Here is a 27,353-nt window from a genome sequence, read left to right on the forward strand (position 1 = left end):
CTTTATCCATTTGAGATAAAGCGGTCTGGCTATTTTAAAACACGTAACAGTAGCCATATATTGGATTAAACATTATTACTACAAGGTGGTTAATTCAATTACATTTTTTGAAGAAGGGTATTGTTGTTGAAAAAACGTAATCTTGGACATTTGGGAATGTAGTGCTTTGATCCATTTTGCTCGATCAAGGAGGATCATGGCGGTAGTGGATGTCGAGAGTGGAATGAGAAGCGAGTCGAGTGGAGTTAGAGAAGAGGAATGGAGAACGGTAGTATCAAAGAAAGGAATGAAAAAGAAAAATAAGAAAACTGAAGGGGATGATAAGTGTATGTCGGCCAAGGACCATCTGAAGTGTCATGCTTCGAACTCTTGAGTAGGGCACCTGTTAAAGGAGTCATCTCTGGGGTGTTGGTGGAAATAAAGGAGGAAATCCTTGCAATGAGAATCCCAGGTGTGGTTAGGGCCCATTGCCTGACCCGCATAGTGAATGGAGGAATGGAAGAAAGTTTGTCGGTGCTATTGTTTTTGATAATGAATACCTCCCTACGCATGTAAGAGAACCAGACAGGCTGTATGGAAAGAAAGAGGATTTTGTGCCGTTCATTTTCAAATGTGAAACTACACGGATCAAGTAGCAAGGAAGTCAAAGAAATTGGCCATCATTGTGGCTGCGGCAGGAAAGTATCTGGGGCATCAGGAATTCACAGCGGAAGAGTTGCAAGGGTTATATGCAACAGAATATGTGCCCCCCCCCCCCCCAGGCTCCTGAGCCTGTGTAGGGATCAGACATGGATTATTCATTTTAACAGTATAGGCAAGGAGAATATTGAGTGACTTTCTGGTAGTCAGTATGAGTATTTTTACCCACTTATTTTTTTGTCTTTTGTGATCTTTTATTTTCATCCCGCACAGTAGGTGGCAGCAATACAACTTTTGGATGTAATAAGCCGTAAAAGCCTAACGAAGATAATTTTTGCTATCGCGATACTACCCGTACGTGAACACACGTCAGACGAGCAGTGTTGGAGGATCATGGCGGAGCGCAGGAGGCATAAGAAACGGATCCAGGTAAAAGCATTTTAACGCTAACTGGAAGAACATAATATTTGGTTTGATATATTACAGAGTTGAAAACCGTTCTCATTTTGGACATGGCAATATGTATACGTTTCAGCAACAGGCTAGTTTTATATGAAGGGAATCTTGCTGGTGAATCGATGCATTTGATTGGCGAAAAGCTGCAACTAGCAGGTAGCTAGCTAACGTTAGCTTACTAGCCACTGAAATATGTTATTTTGCATGAAGTAATGTTCTATGTAGACCGTTATCTGTAACCCGAATATTTCACTGTGTCGGGGTATCACAGAAACCAGAGGTGTAGTATTAGGTTTCCGTTGCAAAACGTTTTGAACGGAACGGAAACCGTTTATTCCAAACGAAAACGAGTTTATTGGGCAAATTCAGGTACGCCCCCCCCCGTTACGTTAACTCTGTATGCTTCCGTTTTTCAACGGAAACTAACTAATGAATACACCTCGTATTGAACGCTAGCGCAAAACACGTAACCTACTTATTAACAGCTTTTAGCGAAACTCGGTGTCTTACTAGTTACCATCACCAATGACAATAGCTAGCTAACTTAAAGCAGGCAAAGTTGCGGTTGTAACCAAATGTGCAGGCGTGTTTGAGTGTTTGGTGGTATGAATAAATACTGTTTAGCAAGCCAAATGTCAATGATGTGCCAGTACATCCTCATTCATTGATGTTTGATGGCTGCACGAAAATAGTCCATTTCTAATTTTCCAATCGATGACGTAACTTAACTAAACGTAGATAGCATCAGGATTTACCAGCAAGACTTGACAAGTGTACTGTGGGGTGTGAGTCCCTCAATTTAGTTTGAGACAAACTCATAACACGATTCAACGCGACAAACCTGATGATGACGATAAAATACCTCACTGTAGTGCTAAGATTACAAGCAATTATGCCTTCTGGTGGTCATTGTCAGATAATGAAACAGGCTGGTAGTCGTAAAATTCCATAAAATTGCAGGCCTATATCTCATTTATGGCAGTTTTCACCTGAAAGAACAGCTCATGTCGTTATTATGCAACAGCTAGAATTCTATCTATTCTTTTACCTCCCGTTTGCGTGCTCTCTCACTCATGGTATGGTAATAATATTCAGGAATAACTGCTTGCGATGTTACTTTGGCAGTGAAGGAAACGAAACACGAGCAATGGACATTAGACTGGTGGAAATCTGTCCTTTGGTCTGATGAGTACACGTTTTAGATTTTTGGTTCTAACTGCTGTGTCTTTGTGAGACGCAGAGTAGGTGAACGGATGATCTCTGCATGTGTGGTTCCCACCGTGAAGCGTGGGGGTGCTTTGCTGGTGACACTGTCAGTGATTTATTTACAATTAAAGGCACACTTAACCATAATTGCTGCCACAGCATTCTGCAGCGATACACCATCCCATCTGGTTTGCGCTTAGTGGGACTATCATTTGTTTTTCAACAGGACAATGACCCAACACACCTCCAGGCTGTGTAAGGGCTATTTGACCAATAAGCACTTGTTGGCTGCTTTATCTTCACTCTGCGGTCCAACTCATCCCAAACCATCTCAATTGGGTTGAGGTCGGGTGATTGTGGAGGCCAGGTCATCTGATGCAGCACTCCATCACTCTCCTTCTTGGTCAAATAGGCTTCACACAGCCTGGAAGTGTGTTGGGTCATTGTCCTGTTGAAAAACAAATGATAGTCCAACTAAGCGCAAACCAGATGGGATGGCGTATCGCTGCAGAAAGCTGTGGTAGCCATACTGGTTAAGTTGCCTTGAATTCTAAATAAATCACAGACAGTGTCACCAGTAAAGCACCATCACACCCCCACCTCCCATGCTTCACGGCGGGAACCACAGATGCGGAGATCTGTTCACCTACTCTGCGTCTCACAACGGCAGCGGTTGGAACCAAAAATCTCAAATTCAGACTCATTAGACCAAAGGACAGATTCCACCATTCTAATGTCCATTGTGCATGTTTCATGGCCCAAGCAAGGCTGCTCTTATTGGTTTCCTTTAGTAGTGGTTTCTTTGCAGGAAATCGACCATGGAGGCCTGATTCACACAGTCTCATCTGAACAGTTGATGTTGAGATGTGTCTGTTACCTTAACTCTGAGGCATTTATTTGGACTGCATTCTGAGGTGCAGTTAACTCTAACTTATTCTCAGCAGCAGAGGTAACTCTGTGTCTTCCTTTCCTGTGGCGGTCCTCATGAGAGACAGTTTCATCATAGCACTTGATGTCTTAAAGTAATGATGGACTGTTATTTCTTTTTGCTTATTTGAGCTGTTCTTTCCATAATATGGACCTGATCTTTTAGCAAATAGGGCTATCTTCTGTATACCATCCCTACCTTGTCACAACACAACTGATTGGCTCAAATGCATTCAGAAGGAAAGAAATTCCATAAATTAACTTTTTAACAAGGCACACCTGTTAATTGAAATGCATTCCAGGTGACTACCTCATGAAGCTGGTTGAGAAAAAGGCCACGATTGTGCAAAGCTGTCATCAAGGCAAAGGGTGGCTACTTTGAAGTATTTCATCTAAAATATATTTTGATTTGTTTAACACTTTTTTGGTTACTACATGATTCCATGTGTTCTTTCAGTGTTTTGATGTCTTCACTATTATTCTACAATGTAGAAAATAGTCAAATGAAGGCAAAACCCTGGAATGAGTAGGTGTGTCAACTTTTGACTGGTACTGTGTTTCAATAGCGCAAATTATTACACACACAATGTATGTTAGTTAGCTAGCATCTAAGTTGGCAATCTAACATACCACTCCCAAATCGATCATTGTGTAAGTTTCTCATATCGAAATGAATGACTGAGCACAGAATGCATTCTTACGAGTCCTAAAAATAGAATATCAGACCAAGTCCAGAGCGTGATGTCATCAGAATGAGTTCTTCATCCAATATCACTCGTTCCCAAACCAGCCATTATCCTACTCAGCTGCTTCTCTCCGTCCGTTCGCATCTCCATCAGTTTTAAAATGTTATTTTGCCGCGGTGGCGAGCTGAGTTGTGCAGACAGTGATGGGGTTCCTGTTTCTGTCAATCCTATGTTTGTTATCCTCTGGGTGTATTTGGATATATGCAAACGTTAACAAAGTGGTGGAACAGGGCTGTAACCACAAACTTCCTCTGTGTAGGCCTACCTGCGCTGTCTAGACTGCCTCATTAACTACGGTTGTCACATTCTGTTGCATAATTCAATCGCAGGATATCACCTGTGATATCACGATACTACTCACTTTTTGGACCCTCGCCAGCTTGCATATAACTCCAACCTAAGATTGTCTATAATGTTGACTAGATAGACACGGGACCACTCTAATAATGTAAATACATGTCCTCAAAGATGGAACGCAGGTGGGAGGGGTCGAGATCAGGTGGGACCATTCTAGCCAATGAAAGGGCAGATACTCGTGTGAACAGGCCATAGAGATAGAGAATGCATGTTTGGATGAGTGCCATTATAGCGTCTGTGACAGCATTAGCAGCGCCATTGAGGCTATCCATTTTAAAGTAGTACATTTTCTTCTTCATTGGCTGATCGCTCCCAGCTCCTAGGAATACTCACACTTTAAAATGGTGGAAGCCCTTAATGGCAATGTCCACGCTAAAACGGGTTATATCCATCTCTATTACAACACACACCTCCGATATGAAGTCTTTTTTTTCTTTCAAAGTTCCCGAAATGCCACGTGCGTTTTACTTATCACTACATTCGTAACAACCTAACCATTACGAAGCTTCTATTAGATTAAATAAGCAAATTAGCAATTTTATGTTGACCAAATTCGACACTCATTGACCTCCATAAAAAAAATCCTCAATTCGTGGGCATATTTTCGTGGACAGATTTTGGGATGAGTAAAAACCTCTCGCTTCACCTCTTCCTCTTTTGTTCCACACATGAGGATAATACAAAGGAATCAACTGATTAGGGTGCAGGTGAGTCCAGTTAAGGTGTGCTGGGGAAGGAACTCCCACCCCTGCAGGAACCTGGGAATGTATGCAACTGGTACTGGGTTGCGTGTGAGGAAGTGAGTGGGGAATTTTCTACAACTTGACCTAAACCCCACCCCTGCCCTGGGTTAACTGGCTGATCTGCTTCACTGGTCTGATATATAAGTTATTTACTATGCTCTGTAGACGTAGAGAAAGGACAACATTTAGGCCTACTTTATTTTGTGCCTTCCTCACGGTGTGTGTGTGTGTGTGTGTGTGTGTGTGTGTGTGTGTGTGTGTGTGTAGGAGGTGAGCGAGCCCACCAAGGAGGAGAAGGCAGTGGCCAAGTTCCTACGTTTCAACTGCCCCACCAAGTCCACTAACATGATGGGCCATCGGGTGGACTACTTCATCGGTCAGTAAATATGTTTCCATAAGCTTTTTTTTGGTCGACATTTAGGAAGTTTGCGTAGAAAGTAGATGCGACTATTGCCTGCTAGGTTGCGTTTCCATGTAACAATCTTGTCGATTTAAAAACAGCTGGACGTAATGCCGTCACAATTAAGCACCCAGTGTCGCGAAAACCTAGTGTTGCATAAAAAAGTAGTGGTTGAAGTGTTTCCATTACCCATTTAGGCAAATTGCGCTTTAATAAATTGGCGGCAGCCTGTAATGCCCTCCCACCTATCTGTTTCATGTCTCAGGTATAGCCCACGAAAACCAGCATGTATAGAATACCATAGACTAATATTTGCCTTAAGGTTACCATGGCGATCTTGTGCACAGGGACTATGTGGTCTGCTTTAAACATTTTAGGTATTACAGAGAGAGGTTGAAAATGTTGGATGTCTTAGCGGGTTTTCTTAATGTCTTTTCTTAATGTTTTTGCCAATTTCTGTCTCTTGTCAGAACAGTTTGGGCTACACAGTAGACTCTTACAAACACGTACATGTCGGTTGTTTTGCTCTAGGGAGCCCACAGGTCTCAAGACTCGTCTGAAGGTCTCCCCAGAATCAGTAGAAAAAATTACTAGAAGTACAGTGCATTCAGAAAGTATTCAGACCCCTTCAGAAAGTATTCAGACCCCATTTTGTAACATTACAGCCGTATTCTAAAATAGATTAAAGTAATAAAAAAAACATCCTCATCAATCTACACACAATACCCTATAATGAAAAAGCGAAAACAGGTTTTTAGAAATTGTTGCAAATGTATTAAAAATAAACTGATACCTTATTTACGTAAGTATTCAGACCCTTTGCTATGAGACTCTAAATTGAGCTCAGGCGCATCCAGTTAACATTGATCATCCTTGATGTTTTCAATTGATTGGACATGATTTGGAAAGGCACACACCTGTCTATATAAGGTCCCACAGTTGACAGTGCATGTCAGAACAAAAACCAGGTCGAAGCAATTGTCCGTAGAGCTCAGAGACAGGATTGTGTCGATGCCAGGGTACCAAAAAATGTCTGCAGCATTGAAGGTCCCCAAGAACACAGTGGCCTCCTTCCTTCTTAAATGGTGGTTCCAAACTTTTTCCAACTCTTCCTAAAGCTGTCAGCCCAGCCAAACTGAGCGATTGGGGGAGAAGTGCCTTGGTCAGAGAGCACTCCACTAATCAGGCCTTTATGGTAGAGTAGCCAGACGGAAGCCACTCCTCAGTAAAAGGCACATGACCACCCGCTTGGAGTTTGCCAAAAGGCACCTAAAGGATTCTGACCATGAGAAACAAGATTCTCTGCTCTGATGAAACCAAGATTGAGCTCTTTGGCCTGAATGCCAAGCTTCATGTCTGGAGGAAACCAGGCACTGCTCATCACCTGGCCAATACTATCCCTAAGTTGAAGCATGGCGGTGGCAGCATCATGCGGTGGGGGTGTTTTTCAGCGGCAGAGACTGGGAGACTAGTCAGGATCGAAGCAAAGTACAGAGATCCTTGATGAAAACCTGCTCCAGAGCGCTCAGTACCTCAGGCTCGGGACCTGAAAATAGCTGTGCAGTGACGGTCCCCATCCAACCTGACAGAGTTTGAGATGATCTACAGAGAAGAATGGGAGAAACTCCCCAAATACAGGTGTGCCAAGCTTGTAGCACCATACCCAAGAAGACTCGAGGCTGTAATCGCTGCCAAAGGTGCTTTAACAAAGTACTTAGTAAAGGGTCTGAATACTTATGTAAATGTAATATTTCAGTTTTTATTTCTAATAAATTACCAAAAAAATCTAAAAAACATATTTTATGACATACATGATTTTTTGTTAACTAGTGAATAGTAGCATACAGAAAAGTCCAATCAATCAAATGTATTTATAACGCCCTTCTCACATCAGCTGATGTCAAAGTGCTGTACAGAAACCCAGCCTAAAACCCCAAACAGCAAGCAATGCAGGTGTAGAAGCACGGTGGCTAGGAAAAACTCCCTAGAAAGGCTGGAACCTAGGAAGAAACCTAGAGAGGAACCAGGCTAAGGGGTGGCCAGTCCTCGTCTGGCTGTGCCGGGTGGAGATTATTACAGAACATGGCCAAGATGTTCATAGATGACCAGCAGGGTCAAATAATAAAAATCAGTGGCTGTAGAGGGTGCAACAGGTCAGCACCTCAGGAGTAAATGTCAGTTGGCTTTTCATAGCCGATCATTCAGAGTATCTCTACCGCTCCTGCTGTCTCTAGAGAGTTGAAAACAGCAGGTCTGGGACAGGTAGCATGTCCGGTGAACAGCTCAGGGTTCCATAGCCACAGGCAGAACAGTTGAAACTGGAGCAGCAGCACGGCTAGGTAGTCCTGAGGCATGGTCCTAGGGCTCAGGTCCTCTGAGAGAGAAAGAGAGAGAGAATTAGAGAGAACATACTTAAATTCACACAGGACACCGGATAAGACAGGAGAAATAATCCAAATATAACAGACTGACCCTAGCCCCCTGACACAAACTATTGCAGCATAAATACTGGAGGCTGAGACAGGAGGGGTCGGGAGACACTGTGGCCCCGTCCGACGATACGCACGGACAGGGCCAAACGGGCAGGATATAAGTGTGTTTAAATAATTTATAACTTTTACAATTTCTGTTAGTTAGTTTTTTCTACCATGTGGGATTTAGCTTGCTTGAGCCTGCTAACTGAGGAGTGTTAATTCACCTGTTTCCATACATGTTACATTTTAAAACATTTATCTTACAAAGGAGTTGTTTAATCTAACTGCTTAACTATTGATCTGTACATGGAATTGTATTTTTTTTTAAATGCAACAAAAATGCAGAATCATCTGGCCAAGTGCATGAAGTTCCCTCAGCGCTCACAGCAAGCAACCTCTGACAAAATCCCTCAATTTCTATTCGAGGTGAAAATGATGAATCAGACACCTTATCGATAGCAACAGCTCATGGTCCTCCTGGAATCAGTGGAGGAACGTAGTCAGAGAAATGCTGATTCATGTCTTGCTCGAGCTGTGTATGCAACTGGTTCACCTCTGCTCACAGGCAATGTGTATTGGAAGAGATTTCTGAATGTTCTTTGCCCAGCATACACCCCTCCAATCGGACATGCTTTATCTACTAATTTGCTGGGTGCAGAGTTCAACAGAGTTCAAGTGAAGGTCAAGCAAATCATAGAGAAAGCAGACTGTATTGCAATCATCTCTGATGGGTGGTCGAATGTTTGTGGGCAAGGAATAACTAACTACATCTCCACCCCTCAACCAGTATTCTACAAGAGCACAGACACAAGGGTTGAAGGCAGTCATCAATGACCTTGGACCACAGAATGTATTTGCGCTGGTGACAGACAATGCTGGGAACATGAAGGCTGCTTGGTCTAAAGTGGAGGAATCCTACCCTCACATCACACTCATTAGCTGTGCTGCTCATGCATTGGATCTGCTCCTCAAGGACATCATGGCACTGAAAACAATGGGTACACTCTACAAGAGAGCCAAGGAAATGGTTAGGTATGTGAAGGGTCATCAAGTTATAGCAGCAATCTACCTCACCAAGCAAAGTGAGAAGAATAAGAGCACCACATTGAAGCTGCTCAGCAACACCCATTGGGGTGGTGTTGTCATCATGTTTGACAGTCTCCTGGAGGGGGAGTCTCTCCAAGAAATGGCCATATCACAGTCTGCCGATATGGACAGACAGCCCCATCAAGAAGATCCTCCTGGATGATGTATTTTGGGAGAGAGTGGTAAGCAGCCTGAAACTCCTGAAACCTATAGCACTAGCCATTGCATGGATTGAGGGAGACGATGCCATCCTGTCTGATGTTCAGACTCTGCTTGCAGATGTAAGAGAATAAATTTGTACTGCCCTGCCCACTTCACTGTTGCTCCAAGCAGAGGAAACTGCGGTTCTGAAATACATCAAAAACCGTGAAGACTTTTGCCTGAAGCCCATACACGCCACAGCGTACATGTTGGACTCCAAGTATGCTGGCAAGAGCATCCTGTCTGGTGCAGAGATCAACAAGGCCTATGGTGTCATCACTACTGTGTCTCGCTACCTTGGCCTGGATGAGGGCAAGGTACTTGGCAGTCTGGAGAAGGACACTTCCAAGCAAGGGCTTTGGGATGAAGATGCAATATGGCAGTCATGCCAACATATCTCATCAGCCACCTGGTGGAAGGGACTTTGTGGATCTGAGGCTCTTTCCCCTGTTGCCTCCATCATCCTCCAAATCCCACCAACATCAGCTGCCTCAGAGCTCAACTGGTCCTTGTTTGGGAACACACACACACACACCAAAGCACGCAACAGGCTGACCAATACAAGGGTTGAAGAATTGGTGGCCATCAGGGCAAATGTGAGGCTTTTTGAGCCTGACAACGTGCCATCCTCAACAAGGTTGGAAAGTGACAGTGAAGATGAGGCCTCAGAGTCTGATGTTCAAGAGGTGGACATTGAGGTCTAGGGAGAAGACATGGAAGCCTGAGAGGAAGACAACCAAAGCTTTAGTTTCCAGACTATCATTTTCCAGATGTATATTGAAAACGTTTTTGGGGAGATGCGATGGGATCATTGGTGATCATTCAATATTCCCTTTTCTTGTTCAGAGAAATCATCCCATGTGAAGAGTCAACTCATTTAATTAAAGTTAAATTTGTAACTAAATGTTATTTTTTTCTATTGGAAGGATTTAATCATTTGCAATTATGTCTAATCATGATACGGTAAAATGTTTTTCTGTCTCCATATGATATGGTAAATGTATCCAATGCAAAAAAATAATACATTTAAATTATATTAATTTGCATATATTCCCGTTAATTCCCACGGAAAGTTTCCACCTGAATATTCCCCAAAATGTGCAACCCTAGTGTCCACATACTTTTGGTCAGTTTGTTTCTTCCTAATTAAGGAGAGGCATGATCTATTTCTATAAAAGAAGCCTACTTTTAAATCTCATAACTAGCTAATTTTTATTTTTTTTGTCAAATTATTGTCAATTCAAAAGCCCAGATATGTGTAGGCGGAACCTGCTTTATAAAGAACCATCCAATGCATAAATGGGTAAGCCATCTGAAAAATTTCTACAAGAATTAGAAAATAACATTTATTTTTTCCCCACATTAAGTACCAATTTTTAAATCAACAAGGGCTTTCTGCAAGGCGACCAAATTTCCTAGTCAGCCGTAGGGGCAATAGCGTACATAAATGTAATCTGCATATAGATGACTGTTAGACGTTGTGCAGTTAGACCAATATTATGTATATGAACAGTAAAGAGGGCAGGTCCCAAAATCGACTCCTGCGGGACACCTTTAATAATATCGAGGTAACTTGACTTGACACCATCAGAAAGCTCACATTGTGTCCTGTCTGACACATGGCTCCCAAACCACTTGCAAGACACCTGGTTGAGGCCCATTTCAGACAACCTTTGAATGAGTAGAGGATAGTTGACAGTATTGAAGGCATTGGATAGGTCTATAAATATGGCGACATAGTGATTCTTATGATCTAAGCAATTGAATGTCATTTAAGACTGACACGGTGCTATGTCCAGTTCTAAAACCAGACTGGTACACATTAAGAATATTATTTGAAGTTAGCTGAGAGTTTCAATTCAGCGTCCGGCACAGACTTTAACCAAGTATCAGTAATTATCTAAATGTCTGTGTTAGTTTGAAAAGCCAGAATTACAATCAGATCTATTTTCAAAATCATACTTGACATTTACATGAATCAGTTCATGGCCTCAGCTGTAGGATTTCAGATCAGACAGTCTCCAACACAAACATGCTACGATCAGTGGGTAACCCTCTACACTGAGTGTAAAAACATTAGGAACACCTGCTCTTTCCATGACAGATTGAACAGATGAATCCAGGCGACAGCTATGATCCCTTATTGATAAATCCACTTCAGTCAGTGTAGATGAGGGGGGGGGCAGGTTAAATGATTTTTATGCCTTGAGACATGGATTGTGTGTGTGCCATTCAGAGGGTGAATGGACAAGACAAAAGATTTAAGTGCCTTTGAACAGGGTATGGTAGGAGGTGCCAAGCGCACCGGTTTGAGAGTCAAGAACTGCACCCCTGCTGGGCTTTTCACGGTTAACAGTTTCTCCTGTTTATCACAAATGGTCCACCACCCAAAGGACATTCAGCCAACTTCACACAACTGTGGGAAACATTGGCATCAACATGGGCCAGCATCCCCGTGGAACGCTTTCGACACCTTGTAGTCTATGCGCCAATGAATTGAGGCTGGTCTGAGAGCAAAAGGGGGTGCATCTCAATATTAGTAAGGTGTTCCTAATATTTTGTACATTCAAGCCATGGGGTTGGCTTGAAATGGTATAGATACAAGATGGCTTAGAACTGTGCCATCTGGTTTGTCTCAAATGAACATGTGGATTAATACAAGATTCAAAGAGGGTTACTTGTTTCGGCCAAAGACTCATATCCTATCATGTTTTTAGTACCTTTTCATTGTTAGCCCCATAGCATAGCTGCTGCTCTCAACAGTGTCAGTAAATGTTGTTTGTACAGTTGTGGGTTAAACGTCTGTGTGAGCTTCTGTGTCTGTTGGAGAGTAGCTTTTGTACACATCATATCCCCAGGGGCCAGGACTTCAGAATGTTCACCCAGAACAAAATAATTGTTTTAAGTGAGCCTATGCCCCCCCTTGCTTTTGGATGAGACTTGATGACAAAACTAGACCAAAGCTCTATATACCACATCACATGCTACAACCACGATATTGTCTATGATCCCGCAACAATTGTTTGGAATATTTCATCCCTGTCTCTTTATAAACAGAATTGAGACAACAAAGGATACTTTTGATCTGGATTGAGCCTTCTGATAACTGGCCCTACACATTGACATGGCATGATAGCCATTGAGTTTCAACACTCAGTATCTCCGTGTCTTGTCTGTATGTTTGAACATGTTGCCGGTTTCCCCATGTCAGCCTCCAAGGCGGTAGACTGTCTGCTGGACTCCAAGTGGGCCAAGGCCAAGAAGGGAGAGGAGGCTGTGTTCACCACCAGAGACTCCGTGGTGGACTACTGCAATAGGTGGGACCCACCTACCTTCAACTACATACCACACTAGACTAACTACCATCACTACCACTGTATACTAGACTAACTAATATCACTACCACGCTACACCACACTTACTACCACATTGACTATACACTTGACTATTTACCGTTAACTACCACCCTACACTGACTTCACTAACACTGCCCTAGCTAACTACAACTTTACACTACACTAGACTAACTATCTACCACACTGTTTCTGCTCTCCTTGTTCAGGCTGTTGAAGAAGCAGTTCTTCCACCGCGCTCTGAAAGTCATGAAGAAGAAGCCAGAGAAGGACATGAAGAAAGATAAGGAGAAAGAGAAGGCTAAGGGCGACAGCGGCAAGGAGGAGGAGAAGAAGGGGAAGAAAGAGAAGAAGGATTCCAAGGATGCCGAGGCTTCAGATGCAAAGAAGGAGAAGAGTGTAAGTAAATTCGGTGAATACGTAGGCCATAAGCATGTTATAGTAGACCACTGAAGCAGTCTCATCATAGACATGGATCAGTCATATTTCTATGAAGGCCATGGGTCTGATCTTGCTGTATCTTTTTGTTCAGGATGATAGCCCCGGAATGCCAAAGAAGAAAAAAGATGCGAAGAAGAAGTTCAAACTTGAGCCTCATGAGGACCAGCTCTTCCTGGATGGGAATGAGGTGAGTTGGAACACAGGGTAACCTCAGATAACAGGTTAGGATAGGGAAATATGAAAGCAAGAATTTCTGGAAAAGTGACCATGTTTCAGTTGACATGTAGATGAGGACCTCTTTAACCAGAGGTATTTGTAATATCAGCTTTGAAGTTGTCGAACAATGTATTCAACTGAAATGTGTCTTCTGCATTTAACCCAACCCCTCTGAATCAGAGGAAGTGTACAGTTTGAGCGTTTTTGTATGTACAGTTGAAGTCGGAGGTTTACATACACCTAAGCCAAGTACATTTAAACTCAGTTTTTCACAATTCCTGACATTTAATCCGAGTAACAATTCCCTGTCTTAGGTCAGTTAGGATCACTACTTTATTTTAAGAATGTGAAATGTCAGAATAATAGTAGAGTGATTTATTTCAGTTTGTATTTCTTTCATCACATTCCCAGTGGGTCAGAAGTTTACATACACTCAATTATTATTTGGTAGCATTGCCTTTAAATTGTTTAACTTGGGTCAAACGTTTCAGGTAGCCTTCCACAAGCTTCCCACAATAAGTTGGGTACATTTTGGCCCATTCCTCCTGACAGAGCTTGTGTAACTGAGTCAGGTTTGTAGACCTCCTTGCTCGCACATGCTTTTTTGGTTCTGCCCACAAAAATTCTATGGGATTGAGGTAAGGACTTTGTGATGGCCACTCCAATACCTTGACTTTGTTGTCCTTAAGTCATTTTGCCACAACTTTGAAAGTATGCTTGGGGTCATTGTCCATTTGGAAGGCTCATTTGCAACCAAGCTTTAATTCCTAACTGATGTCTTGATGTTGCTTCAGTATATCCACATCATTTGTCTTGCCTCATGATGCCATCTATTTTGTGAAGTGCACCAGTCCCTCCTGCAGCAAAGCACCCCCACAACATGTTGCCACCCCGTGCTTCACGGTTGGGATGGTGTTCTTCGGCTTGCAAGCCTCCCCCTTTTTCCTCCAAACATAACGACAGTCATTATGGCCAAAAAGTTATATTTTTGTTTCATCAGACCAGAGGACATTTCTCCAAAAAGTACGATCTTTGTCCCCATGTGCAGTTGCAAACTGTAGTCTGGCTTTTTTATGGGGGTTTTGGAGCAGTGGCCTCTTCTTGCTGAGCGGCCTTTCAGGTTTTGTCGATATAGGACTCGTTTTACTGTGGATATAGATACTTTTGTACCTGTTTCCTCCAGCATCTTCACAAGATCATTTGCTGCTGTTCTGGGATTGATTTGCACTTTTCGCACCAAAGTACGTTCATCTCCACGAGACAGAACGCCTCTCCTTCCTGAGCAGTATGACGGTTGCGTCGTCCCATGGTGTTTATACTTGCGTACTATTGTTTGTACAAATGAACGTGGTACCTTCAGGCATTTGGAAATTGCTCCCAAGGATGAACCAGACTTGTGGAGGTCTACAGTTTTTTTTTTTCTGGGGTCTTGGCTGATTTCTTTTGATTTTCCCATGATGTCGAGCAAAGAGCCACTGAGTTTGAAGGTAGGCCTTGAAATACATCCACAGGTACACCTCCAATTGATTCAAATGATGTCAATTAGCCTGTCAGAAGCTTCTAAAGCCATGACATTTTCTGGAATTTTCCAAGCTGTTTAAAGGCACAGTCAACTTAGTGTATGCAAACTTCTGACCCACTGGAATTGATACAGTGAATTATAAGTGAAATAATCTGTCTGTTAACAATTGTTGGAAAAATTACTTGTAATGCACAAAGTAGATGTCCTAACCGACTTGCCAAAACTATAGTTTGTTAACAAGAAATTTCTGGAGTGGTTGAAAAACGTGTATGTAAACTTCTGACTTCAACTGTACATGAATTCAGCACTTTGGTGTTTGTGTTTCCGTGTGGCATTTGAGAGAATTCCAAGAAAAAAGGTTATTTCACAAAATAACTGTTTGAGGGTGCACTTTATGAGACAAATTCTTCATGACGTGTCATGACAAGACCCAAATTCTTTGACATCAGTTTGCTAGGCTAGCTTGTTTTCATATGATGGCAGATGGTTCAATGTGACTTGCACTGACTATACCATGTAATATGTGAAAACGGTGTTTCGTTGTGAATTGATTTTTTGCCAAATAAAAAAAAGATTTAAAGTGTAATGTAAAATTGACGTTTACTCCACTTCCCAGGTGTTTGTTTGGATCTATGATCCAGTCCATTTTAAAACCTTTGCCATGGGACTGATTCTGGGTGAGTGGCATTGTAGTGTTAATTACCTAGAATATTCCATTTTGATGAAATGTTTAAACTACCTGATTAAACTGTCATTCACACAAATGACTGAAATCTGCAACTGAATTGGTAAAGAGAATAACAATGGTTATTTTCTACTGTACTAAGGCGTGTCTGTCTCTGTCTGTTTATAGTAATTGCAGTGATTGCGGCCACTCTTTTCCCACTGTGGCCGGCCGAGATGCGTGTGGGTGTGTACTACCTGAGCGTGGCAGCAGGCTGTTTCGTGGCCAGTATACTGCTGTTAGCTGTTGGTAAGTGACAGAAAGAAAACACACCTTTTTTTGGGGGGGGGGGTTCATCAGCAGTTTCTCTGTCGTCAGTCACTCAATTAGCACATTTCAGCAGCAATTGTTTTGGGGGGATTAGTATTCACAGAATTCTCCAGTGTAAAAAATAATAATAATTTAGTAAACACTGGAACGGTGTTAAATTAACACACTGCTTAGTGTAAAGCCTTATTCAAATATTTCCCGGAGTGCCTTGCTTTTCGAGTAAATTGTGGAGATACCACCCATGACTCTATTTGTTAGTGACAGAGACATGGTTGTTGCATTTATCCATTTATTGTGTCCTATGGACTTCACCAAGTGACATCCTAAGTGAATGTTATCATACATTTACATTTTAACATATCAAACGCATTTCCTAAGGCCTTATTTTGAGGGCCTAGTTTTACCCTAATAAACTCGCCAGAAACTCATGCAATTCACTTTGAACCAAAACCACACCCATCATATTTCCCAGCAAGCTCTATTGCAGGTAGATTTTTTTTGTTTCAATATCTGTTTGTGTTGACTGATTTTAATAAATTAAATCTTATGCTACTCAAATATAAGGGCCGAGTGTCTGCGGGTTTTCATTCCAGCCTTGATTGGACAACATTCCGCTTACGGCCCCCAAAAGGCTTACGGCCCCCAAAAGGCTCTGACTGCATGTGTGGGTATGAATTGACACACTGCTTGTAGGTATGCGAGCCAATGAGCCCCCACCGCCATCAAAGTTGCCCATCCCTGCTCTAGACACATGTTTTCCTAATATGCTAGGTAGAATAAATCATATTGCTAATACACCTATCCAACCCTTAAATGAAATTCCAATAAAGTTTTTGTTCTTTAGCCTTTTTTAATAGTTGATCTGGGCCCAATGGAACTTAGTGGAACTGATACCGTTTTAAGTACTTTACAGAAATGAAACACATAGATGATCATAATATCCGTCTAAAATATCATTCACAGTTTATGCTTGAAAATCAACTAAGAAGTTTTAAAAATAGGTTATATTTGACAAAAACATTCCATTACATACAGTAAGGCACTGTTGGCAGAATTAAATGGATGCAGTCAATGCATGATTAATAAAGTTCACCCGTAAATCGTTAAGTAGTCTAAATATTGCTATCAGGTTGTAAATCACACCTAGTATATTGTTTCGCCCAATATTTTTTATATACTGTTTCGCCCAATATTTTGGTTAAAAACAGAGGTGATTGGGAGTCTCAACACAATCATATGCATTAACACAATATCTTATCTACAGTGCCTTCAGAAAGTATTCATACCCCTTGACATTTTGTTGTTACAACATAAATTCAAAATTGATTCAACTTGATTTCTCACCCATTACACAAAGTACCCCATAATGACATTTTTGCAAATGTATTGAAAATGAAATGCCTCATTTACATAAGTGTTCACACCCCTGAGTCAATACATGCTACAATCATCTTTGGCAGCGATTACAGCTGTAAGTCTCGAAGAGCTTTGCAGACTTGGATTGTAAAATATTTGCCCATTATTCTTTTCAACATTCTTCAAGCTCTGTCAAATTGGTTGTTTATCATTGCAAGACAACCATTTTCAGGTTTTGCCGTAGATTTAAGTCAGAACTGTAACTCGGACACTCAGGAACATTCATTGTCTTCTTGGTAAGCAACTCCAGTGTAGATTTGGCCTTGTGTTTTAGGTTATTGTCCTGCTGAAATGTGAATTAATCTCCCAATGTCTGGTGGAAAGCCGACTGAACCAGGTTTTCCTCTAGGATTTTGCCTGTGCTTAGCTCTATTCCGTTTCTTTTTTATCCTGAAACTCCCCAGTCCGTAACGATTACAAGCATACCCATAACATGATGCAGCCACCGCTATGCTTGAAAATATGGAGAGTGGTACTCAGTAATGTGTTGTATTGGATTTGCCCCAAACACAACTATTTGGATTCAGAACAAAGTGAATTGCTTTGCCACATTTTTTTTGCAGTATTACTTTAGTGCTTTGTTGCAGTCAGGATGCATGTTTTTGGAATAGTTTTATTTTGTACAGGCTTCCTTTCACTCTGTCAATTAGGTTAGTATTGTGGAGTGAACTACAATGTTGTTGATCCATCCTCAGTTTTCTTCTATCTCAGCCATTTAAACTCTAACTGTTTTAACCTCTCTGGGGTATGTGGGACACACTATTCAACAGCCAGTGAAATAGCAGGACGGCAAATTCAAAACACCAAAAATCTCATAATTCAAATTTCTCAAACATACAACTATTATATCCCATTTTAAAGATGCACTTCTCGTTAATCCAAATACATTGTTCGATTTCAAAAAGGCTTTACGGCGAAAGCATAACATTAGATTATGTTAGGACAGCACCTAAACAAGAAAAACCACACAGCCATTTTCCAAGCAAGGAGAGACCAGAAATACAGCTAAAATGAATCACTAACCTTTGATCTTCATCAGATGGCACTCATAGGACTTCATGTTACACAATACATGCATGTTTTGCTCAATAAAGTTCATATTTATATCCAAAAACCCCATTTTACATTGGCGTGTAATGTTCAGAAATGTTTTGCCTCCCAAAACTTCCGGTGAATGAGCACATCAATTTACAGAAATACTCATCATAAACGTTGATAAAATATTCAACAGTTATTTAAAGAATTATAGATACACTTCTCCTTAATGCAACCGCTGTGTCACATTTCAAAAAAGCTTTACGGCGAAAGCAAATTTTGCAATAATCTGAGTACAGTGCTAACAAGCCAAATCAGATACTCGCCATTTTGGAGTCAACAGAAATGACAAAAATTACATTATAAATATTCACTTACCTTTGATGATCTTCATCAGAATGCACTCCCAGGAATTCCAGTTCCAGAATAAATGTTCGTTTTGTTCGATAAAGTCCATAATTTGTCCAAATACCTCCTTTTTGTTCGCGCGTTTAGTCCACTACTCCAAATGCAGGAAGCGCAGGCAAAATGTCACGACGAAAAGTCAAAAAAAGTTATATTTACATTCGTAGAAACATGTCAAACGATGTATAGCATCAATCTTTAGGATGTTTTTATCATAAATCTTCAGTAATATTCCAACCGGACAATTCCAATGTCTTCAAAAAAGAAAAGGAACACAGCTTACTCTCATGTGAGCGCACGTCACTGAACTCATGTCATTCTTTCAGTCATCTGACTCCAGGACCTCTTGTTCTCTCCCCACTTCACAGTAGAAGCATGAAACAAAGTTCTAAAGACTGTTGACATCTAGTGGAAGCCTTAGGATGTGCAAAATGAACCCTAAGTCACTGTATAGGCAATCACTTGAAAAACTACAAACCTCAGATTTCCACACTTCCTGGTTGGATTTTTCTCCGTTTTTTTGCTTGCCATATGAGTTCTGTTATACTCACAGACATCATTCAAACAGTTTTAGAAACTGTTTAACAGAGTGTTTTCTATCCAAATCTACTAATAATATGCATACCCTACCTTCTGAGCCTGTGTAGCAGGCAGTTTACTACGGGCACGCCTTTCATCCGGACGTCAAAATACTGCCCCCTACCCTAGAGAAGTTAGTCACCATTGTCCTCATGGTGAAATCCCTGAGTGGTTTTCTTCCTCTCCGGCAAATGAGTTAGGAAGGACGCCAGTATCTTTGTAGTGACTGGGTGTATTGATACAAAGTGTAATTAATAACTTCACCATACTCAAAGGGATATTCATTGTTTGCTTTTTTCATTTGTACCCATCTATCAATAGGTCCCCTTCTTTGCAAGGCATTGGAAAACCTCCCTGGTCTTTGTGGTTGAATCTGTGTTTGAAATTCACTGCTCAACTGAGGGACCTTACGGATAATTGTACTGGATGTGTGGGGTACAGAGATGAGGTCATTCAAAAGTTATGTTAAAGCCTGTTACTGAGTGAGTCCATGCAACTTATTATGTGATTTGTTCAGCAAATGTTTATTCTTGAAGTTGTTAGGCTTGCCATAACAAAGGGGATGAATACTTGTACTCATTTTCATTTGTAATTCATTTAGGAAAAACATAATTCCACTTTGACATTATGGGGTAGTGTGTAGGCCAATGACAATCTCTATTTAATCCATTTTAAATTCAGGCTGTATCGACGTGAAACACGTCAAAGGTTGTGAATACTTTCTGAAGGCACTGTATTTACAAACTTTTGTGTGATATATATATATATATATACAGATCACATAGAAATGTCCTTGTTTTGAAAGAAAAGCACGTTTTTTTGGTCCGTTAAATAACATCAACTTGATCAGAAATACAGTGTATACATTGTTAATGACTATTGTAGCTGGAAACTGCATATTTATTTTAATGGAATATCTACATAGGCATACAGAGGCCCATTTCCAGTAACCATCACTCCTGTGTTCCAATGGACCACAGCGTTGTACGAGATCTTCAGTTTCTTTTTTCTTTTTATTTTATCTTTATCTAACTAGGCAATTCAGTTAAGAACAAATTCTTATTTTCAATGTCGGCCTAGAAACAGTGGGTTAACTGCCTTGTTCAGGGGCAGAACGACAGATTTTTACCTTGTTAGCTCGGGGAGTTGATCTTGCAACCTCTCTGTTACTAGTCCAACGCTCTAACCACTAGGCTACCTGCCGCCCCATTTCTCGCATGGAATAGCCTTCATTTCTTAGAACAAGAATAGACTGACAAGTTTCAAAAGAAAGTTATTTGTTTCTGGCCATTTTGAGCCTGTAATTGAACCCACAGATGCTGATGCTCCAGATACTCAACTAGTCTAAAGAAGGACAGTTTTATTGCTTCTTTAATCGGGACAACAGTTTTCAGCTATGCGAACATAATTGCAAAAGGGTTTTCCAATGATCAATTAGCCTTTTAAAATGATTAACTTGGATTAGCTAACACAACGTGCCATTGGAACACAGGAGTGATGGTTGTGATAATGGGCCTCTACGGCTATGTAGATATTCCATAAAATATCAGCTGTTTCCAGGTACAATAGTCATTTACGACATTAACAATGTCTACACTGTATTTCTGATCAATTTTATGTTATTTTGTTATTTTAATGGACAAAAAAGTGGTTTCTTTCAAAAACAAGGACGTTTCTAAGTTACCTGAAACTTTTGAATAGTAGTGTACACACAAAAGTATGTGGACACCCCTTGACAGGTGTAAAATCGAGCACACAGCCATGCAATATCCATAGACAAACATTGGCGGTAAAATGGCCTTACTGAAGGGCCCAGTGACTTTCAACGTGGCACTGTCATAGGATGCCACATTTCCTACAAGTCAGTTTGTCACATTTCTGCCCTGCTAGAGCTGCCCCGGTCAACTGTAAGTGCTGTTATTGTTAAGTGGAAATGTCTAGGAGCAACAACGGCTCAGCTGTGACGTTGTAGGCCACACAAGCTCACAGAAAGGCAATGCTGAGTGCTGTTGCACGTAAAACAAATAGTTTGTCCTCGGTTGCAACACTCACTACCAAGTTCCAAAATGCCTCTGGAAGCAACGTCGGCACAAAAACTGTTAGTCAGGAGCTTCATGAAATTGATTTTTATGGCCGTATAGCCGCACCCAAGCCTGAGATCACCATGCACAATGCCAAGCGTTGGCTGTAGGGGTGTAAAGCTCGCCGCCTTTGGACTCTGGAGCAGTGGAAACGCGTTCCCTGGAGTGATGAATCACGCTTCACCATCTGTCAGTCCGATGGACGAATCTGTATTTGGCGGATGCCAGGAGAACGCTACCTGCCTCAATGCATAGTGCCAACTGTAAAGTTTGGTGGAGGAGGAATAATGGTTCGGGCTAGGCCCCTTAGTTCCAGTGAAGGGAAATCTTAACGTTAAAGCATACAATGACATTCTAGACGATTCCAACTTTGTGGCTACAGTTTGGGTAAGGCCTTTCCTGTTTCAGCATGACAATGCCCCCATGCACAAAGTGAGGTTCATGCAGAAATGGTTTGTTGAGATCTATGTGGACGAACTTGACTGGCCTGCTCAGAGCCCTGACCTCAACCCTATGGAACACATTTGGGATGAATTGGATGGCTGACTGCAAAACAGGCATAATCGCCCAACATCAGTGCCTGACCTCACTAATACTCGTGGCTGAATGGAAGCAAGTCCCCGCAGAAATGTTCCAACGTCTAGTGTAAAGCCTTCCCAGAAGAGTGGAGGCTGTTAAAGCAGCAAAGAGGGGACCAACTCCATATTAATGCCCATGATTTTGGAATGAGATGTTCGAGTAGGTGTCCACATACTTTGGGTAACGTAGTGTATATTATCACCCATATTGCTGCAAATATTGAGGTGGCTTATTCTCATGCTTACCCTATAATAATGCACTAAATTGTAGATTTGGCACGTCATTGCGCATGTTACACATTATATACACACACACATATATCGTTCTGAAGTTATCGGCGGTCACAAAAAGACAAACATCTTGATTCTGTTTAGCGGAGAGCTTCTGTGAATAAAGGCAAATTATCTAACGTCTCGCTTAGCTTTTATACGAGGGGTCTGAGGCAGTCGGTAAATAACGAGCGTTTTAAGTGCAACTTCAGTAACAATGATTTTGGGGAACAGCTCAGAGATGTATCGATGCGCCTATGAAGGTTCTTGCGATGAAGTTAGCCCTAAGATGCTTTTGGGAAACCCAGCCCTGGTAAGTTTACCTAGTCAAAACTGGTAAAAATGCTCCAAAGTTGATGTCACAGGGCTTCATTACCTCCCCTCAGAACCAATGATGTTACTTCCAGGCTTTTACGTAAACATTACAATACCATTTGACATTGTTTTTGTTTGTCTCCTATCAGCTCGCTGCATCCTGTTCCTGATCATCTGGGTGGTGACGGGCGGTCGCCACCACTTCTGGTTCCTGCCCAACCTGACTGCCGACGTAGGCTTCATCGACTCCTTCCGCCCGCTCTACACGCACGAGTACAAGGGCCCACGGGGCTACAGCAAGAAGAGCCCGGACAAGACGGAGGGCAAGACCACCGATGCAGACGCAGCCAAGGCCCAGAAGTCAGACAGCGAGGAGAAGGGTGACGAAGAGGAAGCAGAAGAGGTGGAACGAGAGGAGGGTGAGGGCACAGCGCCGAAAGGGACGGAAGAAAGCGAGATGACTGAGGCAGCGGGGACGTTGACGAGCACCGCCGAGCGCCACTCGGACACGGACAGCGACCGCCGGGAGGACGAGGGCTCGCAGCACAGCAACGGAAACGACTTTGAGATGATCACCCGCGAAGAGCTGGAGCAGCACACGGAAGGGGAAGGAGAGGGGGAAAGAGGAGTGGAGGAGAAGGGAGACGGTGAGGCAAAGCCCTTGTCTGTTCAAACATAAACATTATCACTACCACCACCTCCTTCTCCTCCTCTGAAGGATCTCCTCCAGGTCCTCTCTCAACCTCGCTGAGGAGACACCTCCCCATCTTGTCTGCTCCGATCTTCCACTAACTATACTGTACCACGTCTGTCTTGGTATTGACACCGGTGAAACGAAGCAAACGGCTATGACAATGGATAAGAGAAGATAAAAAAAAAAAACCGCCTTATTGTGGTTCTGAAATTATTTCAACTGAGAAATGCAAACTGAGAAATGCAAACTAACTCAACAGACGTGCTTGTCTGATGAAGTTGTCACGATAGTTCTCCCGATGTTTTCCCAATTTTTTTTGCTACTTACGTTATGACTTTGTTATCCCATATCATCCTAGTTCAGAAAGACTCATCTGCTCTACATGTTATGTTCGCTATAGCTACAATGGTCCCTTGTATGTCTTATTTTTGTACGTGAGGCAAAGTTTTTAGTCAATCTCCACAGATGAGGGAATTGTAGAACTATGGAATCCTTGTTTTGACAGGGTAAATTACTGCCGTCTTCTCTACCTGTCCCTCAAATCCTGACTGTGGTCTTATGAAAGATGTGTGATTGGTACAATCGAAGTAAAGTTGAGCCCAGTGTCGTGTCCAGTAGGCACGTTTTCCGTACTCAAACCAACCCTTTCCTTTGGGCCATTGTAACACAACTGGGCCAAGTGTCCTGTACTGGCAGCGGCATCTGGCCCTCTGTACACGGTTCAGCTCTTGTTTTTGGACTAAAGCCAGAATCTGATCTCTCGTATGCAGCCGTCACGTTACAATTAACCAACCGTTGGCTGCGCCAATATAACTAATCTGGATGGACCAGAATCTGTAGTTTCTCCCCCAGCCTTGTTTTCTTTTGCAATACTTTCTATTTTCAATGAGAAATGCTGTTTGCAGGGTTGATCATGATCATCGTGCAGTTCTGTACACACATAAAATCAGAGTTTCGCAAGAGTCATGTCCATTACATTTTAAGTGTAATACTGATCATCTAAAATATTCCTTACTAGAATAACTTTATTTGAGGCCACACATATGCAGACAGCAAAGATAGAATGGAAAAACGGTTTGAGGTTTGTATGCGCCATTTAGAGTGAGGCGTCAAAATGAAATAGTGCCAAACACGTAAATTGATGTTACAATGCATGCTGTTTTCATACGACATGTCAAAAGTGTCAGCAAGAGATTTTGGTACAATTATTCATTTTTGTAACTAGTGTCAAATTCCAAACCTTTTGAACGCAGAGCAGTATAGGAGCCAGGACATTGGTTTGTGGACTTCGATCCCGTTCTCCCTTCAGTTCTATCTAAGCCATGCAAAGCAGACAGTGTACTTAATACTATTACAAACTATCGTATAATGAGTATGGTAGGCTTGTTGTCAGTTGAACTCGGATGCCCATCCTTTCATGATTGCGTTTGTTGTGTTGCCTTCATTGGTATTCTAGTCAAGCTAACACGACGATGAAGACCCCTGTGAATGCATGGAGACTCCATTTGAAACCAGATGGGGTTGTGGTCCAATTCTCAATTGTTGCATAATGTGGGCTGTGGTCCAAGACTGTCCATTCGTAAGGTCAAATTTTTTTACTCATAGTGAGGATAAAATAGATAAATGTATCATTTATATAATGATATCTATTGATATATCAAGTGTGTGTGTATGTATGGGTGTATATATATGTGTGTGTATATATATGTGTGTGTATATATATGTGTGTATGTATATATATGTGTGTATGTATATGTATATGTGTGTATATATACACACACACACACACAAACTTAGTCTGAAAAATGTTGAACCTACTTTGTTCAACCTGAACAAACATTTTTGTTTAGGTATTTGGTATCAAGACTTCTTTTCATCATAATTTATTTGTATTTTTATTCAACTTTTTTTTGCTATAATTTTGACCTCCAATAGACATATTGTCAAGAGTGTACTGTACTCTTTATTGGGGACTTTCAAACACTAGAAATGTGGATTATGTTATGTGTGGATCAGATGGGCTACCTAATTTTTGTTTTATTTTATATTGATCGATTTTACACTGTCATTTCTTTGAATGTGTGAAGAGTAATGTAGCTAGTTTGTCCATGTGGCTACTTACTGTAAGTCACGTTAGAATAGTGAATGATTAACTAGTGGTTGAGAAACTCATTGGCAGTGGCTTGCATAACATTTATATTGCTGTTCCACACAAAATGTGCTGGGTGGAAAGTTCTCCCCCACAGTGAAATGGTAGAGCAGAACTTGAGAGCAAGGGGGGGAAAAAAGTCACTCGATGGCTTTGATATCACGCACCCTACACAGATCGACCCAATGTAGTCGACTGAGGAGTATCTTCGAGACACTCATATCACACTATTTTGTAGTGCCGGCTTGTTCCTGGAACTATGCTGGATGTGTAACCAGACAGGCGGCAGTACATCTCTGTTCAGGCTCACTAGTGTGAAAAAGGCTACAAGTACTCAGTCTTGCTTTCCTGTTCTAAGAGCATGTTAACCTCAGATTTTTAGGCCTCCAGCTGGTTTCTTCATCTGACGTGTTTCCCTGAACTCTTCTCAACAGCGTGTAGCTTTTTGTCTTTTTCTAAGTATGTTTGTTTTAATTGCTTTTCTGTTTCCTGATGTCTTCTGGAAAGCGAGGTGCCAGTAGCTGTATTATGAATTTTGGCTTTTTCATGAAAATCTCAAATTGTTCTTTTGAGTGTTCTTCGTGCACAGTCTGTTGTATATTGTAGTATTAAACTATGCTGCTTTTTCCCATCAAAATACATGCTCTATCTGGTCAAAATGTCTTTAGTCATGTAGTTGTCCATATTTGCATCAATATCAGAGAGACTGTCTCTTGCAATATTGGAATATAATTTAATTGTATATCTGTATCTTATCATTGCAATAAATATAGAACGCAATTGAGTTTCCTGGCTTATTTGTATTAATTGTTAGTGCATGAAATTATGCATTTCAAAAAAGGTTTTTCATCTGCAGGTAACCCCAGGCTTCGACAGAGATCGCCAAAACTCGATTTGAAGTGAAGTACCTTCTCTCTCAAGTTGAAAAGCAGCTATCCCGTAAAATTTGCATCACTGTGACAAACCAGGGATATGGCTTGAAAACATACCTCAATCCAGGGATGAAAGGTGTCATTTGCTGCTGGGTTAATTATATAGTTAGAAGATTGAAATACTGTTAGTTTTTAATTAAAGGTCCAATGCAGCCAGTTGTCTCATCAAATCATTTCTGGTAACCATTAAGCACCTTACTGCAATTGTTTTAAATTAAAATGGTAAAAAAAACAATAGCTTCTTAGCAAACACCAATTTCTCAAGCAATAATTTTGCTAGGACAGTCTGACAGTGGTCTGAGTGGGGAGGGGAAAACCGAAAACTAGCTGTTATTGGCAGAGGTTTGGAACTCTTTCTTATTGGTGTATTAACTAGTTTTACCGCCTGGTGATGTACCCAGGCAGACCAAAACCCCACCCCACCAAAACAGGCTTAAATTTCAGTCTGTCTTAAACAGCTCTTACACTAAAAGGGCAATATATATATTTTTTTAAATCCACAGTATTATTCCAACTTCAGTGTGGAAATATATAAAACAAGGAAATCATGTTTGGCTGCACTGGGCCTTCAATCTGCCTTTTTGGTCAGCATGCTAGGCTGGCTATAGTCTGATTAATCAGGCTGTAATACACAATGAATTGGTGTTTATGTACAGCCTGAGACATTTATTCCTGACAACCCATAATGTTGAATACAATTACATGTAAACTTACTCAACTGGTTGTCTGTGAAGTTTGTCCTTCTGCTGCTTGAAATTTGAGACAAAATATCCAGAGGAAAATATTTTTTACCCAACTTTTTATTGCGCCGGTAGGTATATGGTTCGGTTCGGGACCGAGGTAAAGTTGGTTGATATTGGACATTTGAATTTCTAACTTTAAAAGCTGTCATAAAGGCAGTGGGTGGCTATTTGAAGAATCTCAAATAGAAAATATATTTTGATTTGTTTAATACTTTTTTGGTTACTAAATGATTCCATATGTGTTATTTCATAGTTTTGATATCACTATTATTCTACAATGTAGAAAATAGTAAAAATAAAGAAAACCCTTGAATGAGTAGGTGTGTCCAAACGTTTTGACTGGTACGGTATAACAAGCTGATCCAGGTGTCGTAGCAATTAGGTGCTTCCCTACT

At 41.3% G+C, this 27,353-nt stretch overlaps 1 protein-coding gene across 1 annotated transcript; it reads left to right on the forward strand.

The window, feature by feature from the left end:
* Positions 1 to 995: 995 nt before the first annotated feature.
* On the forward strand, positions 996 to 26,063 carry LOC106568713 (translocation protein SEC62). Its single transcript, XM_014139288.2, has 8 exons — positions 996 to 1,068; positions 5,342 to 5,450; positions 12,447 to 12,552; positions 12,798 to 12,987; positions 13,121 to 13,216; positions 15,384 to 15,444; positions 15,621 to 15,740; positions 22,590 to 26,063. The coding sequence occupies exons 1-8, from the start codon at positions 1,033 to 1,035 to the stop codon at positions 23,117 to 23,119; spliced, it is 1,248 nt and encodes a 415-aa protein (XP_013994763.2). The 5' UTR covers positions 996 to 1,032; the 3' UTR covers positions 23,120 to 26,063.
* The last annotated feature ends 1,290 nt before the right edge of the window (positions 26,064 to 27,353 follow it).

This window comes from Salmo salar, chromosome ssa14 (genome assembly GCF_905237065.1).
Source record: "Salmo salar chromosome ssa14, Ssal_v3.1, whole genome shotgun sequence".
Lineage (NCBI taxonomy): Eukaryota > Metazoa > Chordata > Actinopteri > Salmoniformes > Salmonidae > Salmo > Salmo salar.

Coding starts and splice junctions, on each gene's coding strand:
- LOC106568713 (XM_014139288.2), top strand. CDS start 1,033: ATGGCGGAGCGCAGGAGGCATAAGAAACGGATCCAG. Junction 1,069..5,341: donor GGCATAAGAAACGGATCCAG/GTAAAAGCATTT, acceptor GTGTGTGTGTAG/GAGGTGAGCGAGCCCACCAA. Junction 15,445..15,620: donor TGCCATGGGACTGATTCTGG/GTGAGTGGCATT, acceptor GTCTGTTTATAG/TAATTGCAGTGATTGCGGCC.